Here is a 12,414-nt window from a genome sequence, read left to right as displayed (position 1 = left end):
AACCCAATGTCAAAAAAGAAAAAAAGTTATTTTATAGTTTTGTGAGTAAAAAGCAATCAAACTTAAAATAATTGCAAAGAATGACATGCCTAAACAAACTAAAACAGATTATTATCATACTGATTTGTTACTTTGTCCTAAAAGACTCACTTAGGTAAAAAAAAAAAAAAAACAAACAGTATTTTTGATGATTTTAAAATGTTATCTTAGCATTATTCTGATCATGGAGAACAAATAGAAAGAAAATTAAGCTAAAAATTACATTTCTAAGTATTTTTTATTTAAATTGTGGTAAATCCAAATGTGAAAAAAATCAGGACATGATAAAAAAAATGCTGTTTAAAAAAGCTTGGAGTTGTGACATGGTGTTGGAAGTGGGGGCGAGGTTTCTCCGCGCCAACAGTCCCACCCACAATTTAGAGGCAAATTTCTTATGAATTTCTGCAGAAACTCTGTCCTTGAAAACAAACATAAAAAATGCCTTAATTATAATTAAAAGACCACTAAGAACGATTTTACAACAGATCAAAGATGATCAGAGAGGGCCTGTAAAGAAACCTCTGCCTGCGTGAGGTTGTTAGTCTCTTCAGCTGATTCGTCCTTCTTCCTGCAGGTATCTGAAGCGCTTTAAGGTCATGAAGCCCAAAGTTCTCCGGAGCTGGTGCCGGCAGATCCTCAAAGGCCTCCACTTCCTTCACACCAGGACCCCCCCGATCATCCACAGAGACCTCAAGTGTGACAACATCTTCATCACTGGTCCTACGGGCTCGGTCAAAATTGGAGATCTGGGCCTGGCAACACTGAAGAGAGCCTCCTTTGCCAAAAGTGTTATTGGTTAGTCTTTTTTTATTTATTTAGGATCCAACAAGTGTAGTGGGGCTGTCATGGATAATGTGGTTAAAATGAGCAAGAGACCCTTTTGTCTCTTCATGGATGTTATGCAAATGTGTTGCCATGGCGACATATCTGGCAATTTCCTAGAGAAATGTTGTTCCTTCTCTCCCAACACATTGCAATGCAAGTAAAATTCCATTAAGGGAAATAAGACAGTATTTAATTGTCTTTTGTAGTTGATGAGAGAACATTTCTGGTGGACACTTGAAGGGGCCTCACATAACTTTATCACATTTTATAATGGGTTCAAAGTGGGGACGGTCGCAAATGAGCAAAAGCGTGAATGTCAATTCAGTAACATGAAAGAAGAGACTCATAAGGGAAATGAATGAGTGTATTAGCCACATGGGTTCATGGAATTAGCCCAGCTGAGCCCTGCCTCAATTACAGACTGATCCCACTTCACAGTCTCAGGTGGGACCGCCTAAGACACGAGTGTCAAAGTCAAGGCCCGGGGGCCAGATCCGGAACACCAGTTAATTAAATTTTATTTTTATTAATGGCCCAATGTTATCTTGTGCTTATTTCTAACTTGAATATTTTTTTTGGAAAGTAAAATATTAAAAGTAATTTAAGGTTTAAGTTGATTTATGTTAAAAATTACAAATTAAAAATTAGCATTCTGCTAGTTTTTTGGACTAATTTGGCATTTACTAAGATTTTTTAGGCTATTTTGGAGTTTAGCTAATATTTCGGCTACATGCTAACTGTTTTGGTTAATTTAGGCCTTCTTTTTTATGCTATTTTGGAGTTTAGCTAATATGTCGCAAACCGGCATGAAGCCCAATGAGGCAAATTTCCTTTGTGACTTTGGGCTACATGAATAAAACTGAATTGTATTGAAAATGTAATTGAATGTCAGCTGTATGCTAGCTGTTTTGACTAATTTAGGCTAATTTTAGGCTGTTTTGGAGGTAGGCTAATATTTACATGATAGTTTTTTTGTTGCTAATTTAGGCTTTTTTAAGTTTTCTAGGTTGTTTTGGAGTTATGCAAATATTTACAAGCTAGCTGTTTTGGGTAATTGTGGCTTTTTTTCATTTTTAGGCTATTTTGAAGTTTAGCTATTTTTCAGCTACATGCTAACTGTTTTGGCTAACCTAAGGCTTTTTTTATTTTTTTAGTTTTTCAGGCTTATTTGGTATTTAGCTAATATTTTAGCTGGCTTTCAGCTTCAGCTCTCCGAGCTATCAGCTTCAGCGTTTTTAGCTATCATTTTCAGCATCTTCAGCTACTATTACTAGCATCTTCAGCGGCCAAATTCAGTTTACAGCATTCGGACTAGCATTATCACAGGTAATGCTATATAGTGTATATAATTCCTAATTATTTTAAAAAGTTAAGGTTTAAAAGTTTTCAAAATGTAGGTTTAGAGTGTTGAATAAATGTCTATCCTGTTCGGTCCGTGACCTAAGCTGTGTTTTAGATTTTGACCCCCTGTGTGTTTGAGTTTGACATACCTGGCCTGAGACGACCCACATGGGGCTCATTCTTAAAGCCCAAACCGAAAAGAGCTCTTGCTGACATGCTTGCTGAGTTTTTGGTAAACACTTTGAAATATTTCTTTAATTTGCATTGTTCTTTAACTTAACTTAAAGAGAGACTGCTTTATTTGTATCACAGGTAGGAAATTTAAAGTGCAAAACTAATGTGCTTCTGCCTATCATTTTTTTTTTAAATAAAGCTAAAAACCTGCGATCCATTTGTCCTCGTAAGGATGACTTCAAGCTGTTATTTATTACTTCCTGTTGCACTTTTCCAGGAACCCCGGAGTTCATGGCCCCAGAGATGTACGAGGAGCACTACGACGAGGCCGTGGATGTCTACGCCTTTGGGATGTGCATGTTAGAAATGGCCACCTCCGAGTACCCGTACTCTGAGTGTCAAAATGCTGCTCAAATCTACCGCAAAGTTACCAGCGTAAGTTCGTTTTGAAACCTTTTTGTGTCATCAAAATTACCATTATAAACTAAAATTATAAAAACTTTTATTAGTATATTTCTTTTAAATTAAAGTAAAGAGGATAAAAATGCAATGTTATTTGAATTCATGGTTTTGGAAAGTCGTTTAAACATCAGTTAGTGTGTGAAAAACACGATAGAAAATGCAATGTGACATAGATAGACAAAAACACAAAAAGTTGACCTGAATTAAGATAAAATCCTAAGTAAAACAGCTAAAAATGTAGTCATATTTAGCAAAAAGGAAGAGCTCCTGTCTTTAAAGAACAAGGTGTTTTTCTGGTAGGATCCTGCCCGCTCTGCAGGTACCGGTATGTGTGTTATTGTTTAAAACAAGCATGTTAGTCTTATACCATACAGAGTACGTATAGTGATGCATCGTCTGGAGAACACTGGGTTAACCTCAGTTTACAGAACATATTCAGATTAGAGAAATATGGAGTTATTTTTGTGCCACTATGTTGCAATCAAAAGTCACAGTTTTGAGATCAACATTTTCTAAATTGCAAACAAAATGTTAAGAATAAAAATGTATTTTGTGAATAATAATTTGCAAATAAAAATATTTATTTTTTTGGCTTTCAAAAACATTTTTTTGCTTTCAATTTTTTTGAGATTTGCAAACATTTTTTTTTTTTTGCTTTCAAAAATTATTTTTGTTATTGCAAAACAAAGGTTTTAAAATGTGTTGTGTCTTATCTTATTTTACTCAAATAATTTTTGAAAGCAAAAAAAAGAAATAAATGTTTGCAAATGCAAAAAAAAAATTTAAAGCAAAAAAGTTTTTTGAAAGACAATAAAATAATATTTTTATTTGCAAATTATTATATGCAAAATATTTTTTTATTCTTAACACTTTAGATTTTGTTTGCAATTTAGAACATTTTGATCACAAAACTTTGACTTTTGCCTGCAACATCATGGCACAAAAATCCCTCCATAGAGAACATGGATTTGATGCTAAGTGGAAAAAAATGATTTTTTTTAAAAGCAAATATTAAATAATTTTATTTTCAAATCATGAATTTTTATTCTTAATACTTTACATTTTGTTTTGCAACTTCGAAAAGTTTTATCTCAAAACTGTGACTTTTGCTTGGAACATAGTGGCACAAAAATCCCTCCATAGAGAACATGGATTTGATGCTAAGTGGGAAAAAAATGAAAATATTGTTTTTAAAGCAAATATCAAATAATTTTATTTTCAAATCATTAATTTTTATTCTTCACACGTCACATTTTGTTTGAATTTAGATTTTTTTTTTTCATTCACCAAACTGTGACTTTTGCTTGCAACATAGTGGCACAAAATTCACTCCATATAGAGAACATGGATTTGATGCTAAGTGCAATAGTGCAAAAAATGACAAAATTTGAAATTCAGACTTTGCAACACTAAAATACAAACCTGAGTGCAGAAACTTGAGCATAACTGTTGTTTTATTTCATTTTTAAAGGAAAACAAATGTTTTTTTCTACTTTCCTTTGAGGTTTCAATCATGCTGCCTTGTGTTTCAGGGGGTGAAACCTGCCAGCTATAGTAAAGTCAGTGACCCAGAAATTAAGGAAATAATTGGGGAGTGCATCTGTCACCGGTGGGAGGAAAGGTAAGTGGAGCACGATCACTTTTGACGCATTATTTATGCTGGCGATGGCGAGCAACCCTCATCTTTGCGTGTTTTTGGTTTTGTTTCACTCCAACCGTGTTGAGCTAACGCCAGTATTTACCTCTCAGCCGTCTGTGTGTCGTACATCACGAGTGTTCACTGCAGTGCAGCTGGTGTTTATGTATTTCCTGCAGATACTCCATCAAGGACCTCCTAAATCATGCCTACTTTGCAGAAGACACGGGTGTGAGAGTGGAGCTAAATGAAGAAGACGATGGGAAAAAATCCACGATTGCTCTGAAGTTGTGGGTGGAAGATCCTAAAAAGCTGAAGGGGAAATACAAAGACACCGGGGCCATTGAGTTCACCTTTGACTTGGTGAATGAAGTGGCAGAAGTGGTTGCACAAGAAATGGTAACAAGAAAGCTTTAAAGTTTCTGAGAAAAAAAAACTTTGTTAGCTCATGTAATACTAGACCCCGTCGGGGATTCAGTCTATTTACTCTTTCATGAGTCTGTATGGGTAAAGGTGTGAGATTGCAAACTCTTTACCATTAGTATTTTTATACCGGCTGCATGTACTAACTAGGGCTGGGTTGATGAAATCGATTAATCCATTTAAGCTTGACAGATCAATAATTGATTCATAAAAATATAAATCGATTTAGCACATAAAGCTGAAGTCCTCTAGCTTGATGCTAACGTTCAATTGAATTTCCCATAGGACGGCTAATGCTAACGGTCGGTTGACCTAAACATACATTGCTGACTAAATGAACATCTTTATAAACTCACAGGCATGAATTTTACAAATTATTTTTTTAAGTAATCATTTGAGGTCTATAGCACAAGTTTTTGCTCAAACTTTCTTCTTCTTCTGGAATAAGGTGTAATGCTATAGTGCAATCGCCACCTAGTGGCTAAACTGGAACGCCCTTCAGGAGAAGCAGAACAATGTTTACAATGTTAATGATTTAAAAATTTTTGTTAGAACTTCTCTTTTTTAAGAAACACTGTATGATATTAACAATGTCATTATTTCACTAATACATTTTACAGTATGTGAACTGGATCAGATTAATATAAATAGATTCAAAACATATAATTGATTATTAATGTTTTTATGAAACAAATGTGTATAAATGTGTAAACTCAAAATTGAATTGAAGAATTGGAAGAATCGAAAAAAATTGTTTTCTCTTGTGAATCGAATCGTTTCTGGAAATTATAATCGACACCCAGCCCTATTCTAACCCTGTATTTGCTGAAGTCAGCAGGTTGAATGTTTGTTTTTTTTGTCCACTGGGCTGTAACCACTGAATACATATTTGCTATGCAAGTACTTGTTGAAAAGTGTAACTAGGTTAAGTCAACATTAATATTTTACACACTCATTTTCAGATCATATCAGTCAAAAGTACTTTATTAATGATAAACTACAATCTTATGGTTTTTACTTTTATGCTTTCTAACAAATTTAATAGGTTTCATAAACATTTCAACATATATAGAAATTATTTAGGCAGAAAAATTGTAACGTAATGTTAAAAAAAGGGATGACCTTTAACACTTTAACTACCCAAAAACAAAAACCAAAAATAGGTATTATTTTTCTGCTGCTTATTGCTTTTGTATGGAGCCCCTAAAGAGACATTGAATTGGAAAAAAAAGCAGTAAAACATTTTTATCATTCTCTATGTAAAAACTTTAAGTCATTTTCTTAAATACATAGGGTCAATGTAAAAACTGAAGTATTTTTTTTTAATACATAGGGTCTATGTACAAATTGAAGTTCTTTTTTCAAAAGTACATAGGGTCTATGTAACAAATTGAAGTAAAAAAAAATCTGTTTAGTAACTAGTGCACATCAGTTACTATCTGGTGCACACATGTTACTATCCATTTTTTTTTTTTTTTTAACAGCAATTTTTAGAAAAAAAAATTCTGGATAGATAGTAACTGAATTTTTTTCCTTAAAAAATTAAGTTAAAAAATAAAATCTAGTTATTAACTGTTGCACACCAGATAGTACCTGTTGCGCATCAGTCAGTAACTGGATTTATTTATTTTTACATCAATCTTTAGGGAAAAAAATGTGTCTATGCCCGAGCTACACAGTATGTACATCAATATTAAAAATAAAATTGACAGGATTTTTTTGGTGGGTGACACGCTGACGAGGACGGCTCTAGAATGACGTCATGAAATGGGCGGCACCTGCAGGGAGTAGAAGGCGGAGCCTCAGAGATCGAGTCGTTTTACTTCTGGGTATGAAGACTCCGCAAAACTAACTAATATTTCATAAATAATTCGTTTTTTTAGTGTTCCAAAGGTAATATATGATCATTTATATGGATATAGTTTACTCTGAAAGACTTAAGAAAATCATGGTTTGGCTCCTTTAAGACTATAAGGATAATTTGTTGCCTAGTGCCCCTCGTCATCCTCGACCGTCACCTCTAACCTTCTTACGGCCTTGAACAGCTAAATAAAGCTATTTCTTCTTTAAACTTAGGTGTTTCCATTTGGTCAAATGTTTGTGAAAGTTGGTCAAGCGTTTGCAACAAGCTGCCTATAGTGACAAGCTGAAGACATTAACTGTATTGATTGAAACCGGAGCATCCAATTAGTCGATCTTTGCTCTCCTGCACAGTCTGATCCAAAGGGAAACACTTATTTGTAGCTCAAGAAGAATTTTGACTCGAGGTATCGACTTCCTTCCTTCCTTCCTGTTTTGTATATGAACTGCAGTAATACCTTGTTTGTCTATCTTGCAGATTGAGTCAGGATTTTTCCTTGAGTGTGACGTGAAGATTGTTGGGAAGTCCATCAGAGACCGCGTGGCTCTAATCAAATGGAGGAGGGCGCGGACTGTCTCAACAAATGCCAATAGTGACGCAGCTGCAAAGAAGAAGATGCAACCGAATCTACTGCAGGTTCCCGGCACCGTCATACCCCCGGGGGTCACATCCACCAATGCAGAGTATGAGGACCAAGAGACGTTGACCTGCACTGTGCCTGTCATCGTGTCTACCACATGTAAGGAAGTCAAAAATATAAACAATAGTTCAGAGATATTTTACAATGGTCAAAGCTGGTTTTGAATAGAGAAGGGTTGGTTTTATACTAATATAGTTTAGGGCTGCCATGATTAGTCAACTAATCAACGACTAATCGACTAGGAAAATAGTCGATGACTAATTTAATAGTGATTAGTCATTACTTTTATATTATATGGAGTCAGAGTGTAGTAAAGTTAAACGTTATCATATCATTCTGCTAGCTTTTTGGACTATTTTGGTTTTTACTAAATTTTTTAAGCTATTTTGGAGTTTAGCTAATTTTTCAGCTACATGCTAGCTATTTTGGCTAACTTGGGCATTTTTTTTGGCTATTTTTGAAATTTAACTAATATTTCAGCTACATGCTAGCTGTTTTGGCTAATTTAGGCTTTTTCCCTGTATTTTAGACTGTTTTGGAGTTTAGCTAATATTTCAGCTACATGCTAGCTGTTTTGGCTAATTTAGGCTTTTTTTGGCTATTTTGGAATTTTAACTAATATTTGAGCTAGATGTTAGCTGTTTTGTCTAACTAAGGCTTTTTTCCTTTTAGTTTTTTAGGCTGTTATGGAATTTAACTATTATTTAAGCTACATGCTAGCTGTTTTGGTTAGTTTAGGATTTTTCATTTTTTTACACTAATTTAGCATTTAGCTAATATTTTACCTGTCTATCAGCCTCAGCGTTTTTAACTATCAATTTCAGTATCTTCAGCTATCAGTACTAGCATCTTTAGCGGTCAAATTCAGCTTATAGCATTAACACTAGAATTATCGCAGGTAATGCTATATATCTAGTTTTTAGCTAGCTAAACGCTAATGACGTGTGTTTTACATCCACTTGCGTGCAATTATTCTACTATTAGTCTACTAATCTGGAAAAATAATCAGTGATTTGTCGACTTTTAAAATAATCGTTTGTTGCGGCACTAGTGTAGTTCCATAATCTTCCACAGTTGTTTTCTCTACTGGCACTCTTAGGAGCAAATTAAATACTGTGGTGAACCTTATAGCCCATAAAAATTCTGCTGTTCCAACAGCTGTTCACTTAGGGGTGCTATTGTCCAAAGAAAACTCTGCTTAGGAAGGCAAAAAACTAAATTAAACTTGATTTTAAGATTCTTTTAATGGTTTATAAATGTTTTAACCGTCTTGGGCCTTCCTATTTAAGCGATCTTCTTTTAAAGTATGAACCCTCGTGGACACTGAAGTCCTCCACCACTGGCCTTTTAGTTGTTCCTAAGGTGAGGATCAAAACCTATGGTGAGGCTTTGTTCTGCCATTTCAGTCCTGGCCTCTGTAACTCTGGAACTTAACTCCAACATAGCCACAAAATCCTTAATAAATGCCAAAATTGTCCTAAAAGCTAGCAGAATGCCATTATAACTTTCAGCTTTACTACACTCTGACTATATTTAATATAAAGTAACAACTAATCGACTATTAAATTAGTCGTCGCCTATTTTAATAGTTAGCCGTCAATTAGTCGACTAATCATGGCAGCCCTAGTGTTGGTCCGTTCTGAAAAACACAAGATTCTTCTCAATTGTCTGAAACTGTCAAAGGAGGGCTACATTCTTAATGACACCAGATTCAGTTTTCATAATTCCTGTTAGAGAAACATGTCTCCTTCTGAAGATTTCATTGTAAATGACAATGTTTGTCTCTCCATTGCAGCAGCTGATAGCGGAATGACCTCTACCATGCAATCGGAGGAACCCAACAATCAGCTGAATGGGTCCTACCAGTCGCTTCCAGAACCCCTTTGCGGTGCTCAGATGGTCTGCAGTCCTGCACAGACCGACCCTCAGCAACACCAGGGGCCCTACCAGCAGCTGACAGCACAGGCAACCCAGGACGGCTACACTCAACCATCAGCCCAGCTGCACCCAGGAGCTTACCAGCAGTCCACGGGTCAGCTGAATCCTGGTGCCTTTCCACAACCTTCACCACAACTTCAGCAGGGGCCTTATCAGTGTCAGTCAGTGAGTACATGCTGCCCGTCATCTTCCACACCTTCATTTCACTTTAAGGTTTGTCTTTAAACTGTGAAACTGAATTTTTTCCTTGTGCTTTTTTTGGATTGACATTCAACCAGCGTCACTATAGCGACCCCTTTTTAAGCTACGAGAACCTCCTCATCACAAAGTGTCATAGGCGTGGCAGCGCTTCCTTGGTTGAGACGTTACAGTGTAGGACGTGCTCCCTCACCAAGGCGGTAAATCAGACTCCCTGCCTCCCCCCGTTACAGGATCTCACTTCTCCAGGCAGCACAGAGAGTAGAGGGCATGCGACAAATTACCGAAGCTCAAATGATGCCCAGAATCCTTCATTATCTCCTTTCACCCCCCTGCATCAACACCCCCCTCATGACTCAGCAAGTCATTCGGATTCACCTCACCTTCCCCTGAATTTACAATCCCCCTCAATGCAGCGTCTGCGCGTCCCGCACAGTCCACAGCCCCACCGCCACCACTGCAAAGCTTGCATGTCCCTCCTTCTCAAGGACAGGAGAAAAGGAGGAGGGTCACTGGGACACACTTTCCCTACCCAAATTTCTCCAAGCTCTCCGACATCGCCTCATCTGTCAAGGTGTCCTTCTGCCATTCTAACGCCCCTCTCACCCTCACACTCTGCCCAAAAACCAAGCAGTCAGCCAAACGTGGCGACTTCACCTTCACGTCTTTCGCCCCCCTCACAAGCCGCGTTTCCTCCGAATCTGTTCGAAGACGGAGATCTTGGCCTCCTCAACTACTGCCTCCGCCACATTGTCAGCCGCAGAACCAGTTCTCCTACCCTCTCTGACAGAGGCAGTCTTAATCCTCAAATGCACAGCCATGGAGCGAGAACTAAATGCTCGGTGGCGGAGCATACTGATGAGGGCCTGGACATTCCTTTCAGCTGTACCCCAAACCTGAACAGGAACCTCCTGTTATCCCCTCTTTACAGCGAAGACAGGCCAGATCCACTGGTATGTTAGATAAGGAAAGTTCATGTTGGCTAATCGCAGCATAGTCATCCCTCATAGCAACCAGCGCCTGCTTCTACGTTGCCCCAAGTACTGGAGATGTTTGTGGTCAAATGGGCATTTTTAAAAGCAATAAAGCAAATAGGAGACAGTAGATTTAGTTTTGCAACTTTACCAAGCTAGAAAACCCCTTTTTTTCCTGCTTGTTGACAAATTTTGATCTTGATTTGTTGGACTAAAGTAGGGCTGCCACCAACGACTTTCTGATTAGTCGACTAATCGTGTCATGTGCAAAGTGGATGTAAAGCACATCATTAACCATCATTAGCTTTAAATTAACAAAAATTAAAGACAATGAAAAAAATAGTTTATGTAAGGGATAATACCCGACGAAGTGTGCGTTATGAGAAATTAACGCACGACGCGGAGGCCTAAACCGTCCGACGCGAAGCGGAGGACGGTTTAGGCCTCCGTGAAGTGCGTTAATTTCTCATAATGCACTCTTCGGAGGGTATTATCCCGCTTATACCATGGTCTTTACAAAATAAATAAACATTTAATCAATATTTAGTACTTTATTCTTGTTATTTCTTTGGTTTAGCTCATTTTTTCACACAAAGCGGACTATTTGATCATCCGTGATGCGGTTTGTTGTCACGGTGACATGAAACACGGCATGAAGCAGGAAGCCGTTACAGACCTCAGCTGCAGCGGTAAAGTGTCGCTGTTTTGAAAGAAAGACCCGGACAAATTAGGATATTTTTCTTCTTTTTCTGACGTTAATCCTTCAGTGAGCAGCTAGAACATATTCAGCTTCTGTCTGTGTTTCATTTCACGGCAGGTTCGTTCTTCTGAGCTGCTCTAAAATGAGAAACTCCCTCTTGTGGTGAAACAGAAGACTACACCTTTCATGTCGAGTGGTGTTTTATTAGAAGGAGAATAACTAATTTGCCAATATTAATTTACCTTACAAAAGGAGAGGAATATAAATGCTGGTCGCTACAATAAGTTGAATAAAGCATCAGTTCAGAGAGAAAGTTCATCCATTACTGCTTGTTTTGTCCAGACGATGAAGGAAAATGTGTTTTAAAGAAGCCTGCGCAGTGATATCGAACGTTTGGTCTGTGTGACCGGAACTTCTTTTTTAGGTGTGCGTTATTACTGTGCATTATCAGTTTTTAATGCACACCCAGCAGCCAATCAGAATCGAGTATTCACCCAGACCATGGTATAATAAACTTTTAATGAATCGTGCAGCGTCTGTCCTTTATTAGTTTCTGTTTATAAAACAAGATGAAGAAGCTTTTTGCTGAAAATTTTGACGCAGTTGACTTTAATTTACTTGAAAAATGCAAAAACCTTTTTGCAAAATGCTAAATTTGCTCAAAGACTGGAAATTTTGTTAAAGAACTATGAAAGAACGTTGAAGTTGACCTAAATTTCAGAAACATTTTTAGTAAAATTGCTTAAAAATCCCTAATACATGCCAATTTTTATTTAGCGTGTTGCTTAAATATGAGTTAAACTCCAAATTAGCCCCAAAAAACTGTGGTAGATGTTAAATTAACCAAAAAAGCTAGCTCATTGCTTAAATACTAGCTAAACTCAAAAATAGCCTAAAATTCCTCAGTAAACTAAATTAGTCAAAAAAGTTTGCTAAAATTAAGCTAAACTCTAAATTAACCGATAAAAACATCACTAGGTAACAAATGAGCCAAAATTGTTAGAATGTTGCTAAAATATTAGCTAAACTCTAAATTAGCATAACAAAACCTCTGTAAATGCCGAATTAGCTTACAAGCTAACAGATTTCTTAAATACTAAATAAACTCCAAATGAGCCTAGAATTCTTCAGTAAACTAAATTAATCAAAAAAAAATATATAAAATCTAAATTAGCCCAAAAGAACCTTAGTAGATTAAAAATT

At 36.7% G+C, this 12,414-nt stretch overlaps 2 protein-coding genes across 7 annotated transcripts in view; one reads left to right on the top strand and one right to left on the bottom strand.

Moving 5' to 3' along the window:
* The window catches only part of wnk2 (WNK lysine deficient protein kinase 2), a 44,242-nt gene that overhangs the window by 7,431 nt on the left and 24,397 nt on the right, over positions 1-12,414 (top strand). For all 6 annotated transcript variants that reach the window (XM_024270092.2, XM_024270091.2, XM_024270090.2 and 3 more), the window contains exons 3-8: positions 614-834; positions 2,657-2,814; positions 4,374-4,462; positions 4,657-4,876; positions 7,239-7,500; positions 9,197-9,504. In XM_024270092.2, the coding sequence (XP_024125860.1) occupies positions 614-834; positions 2,657-2,814; positions 4,374-4,462; positions 4,657-4,876; positions 7,239-7,500; positions 9,197-9,504 (1,258 nt within the window). The remainder of the gene's footprint in view (positions 1-613; positions 835-2,656; positions 2,815-4,373; positions 4,463-4,656; positions 4,877-7,238; positions 7,501-9,196; positions 9,505-12,414) is intronic.
* The window catches only part of ninj1 (ninjurin 1), a 37,415-nt gene that overhangs the window by 22,217 nt on the left and 2,784 nt on the right, over positions 1-12,414 (bottom strand). The gene's annotated exons all lie outside the window — the stretch shown is intronic.

The sequence above is a fragment of the Oryzias melastigma genome, linkage group LG5 (genome assembly GCF_002922805.2).
Source record: "Oryzias melastigma strain HK-1 linkage group LG5, ASM292280v2, whole genome shotgun sequence".
Classification (NCBI taxonomy): Eukaryota; Metazoa; Chordata; class Actinopteri; order Beloniformes; family Adrianichthyidae; genus Oryzias; species Oryzias melastigma.
This window is presented reverse-complemented; position numbering and strand designations above follow the sequence as displayed.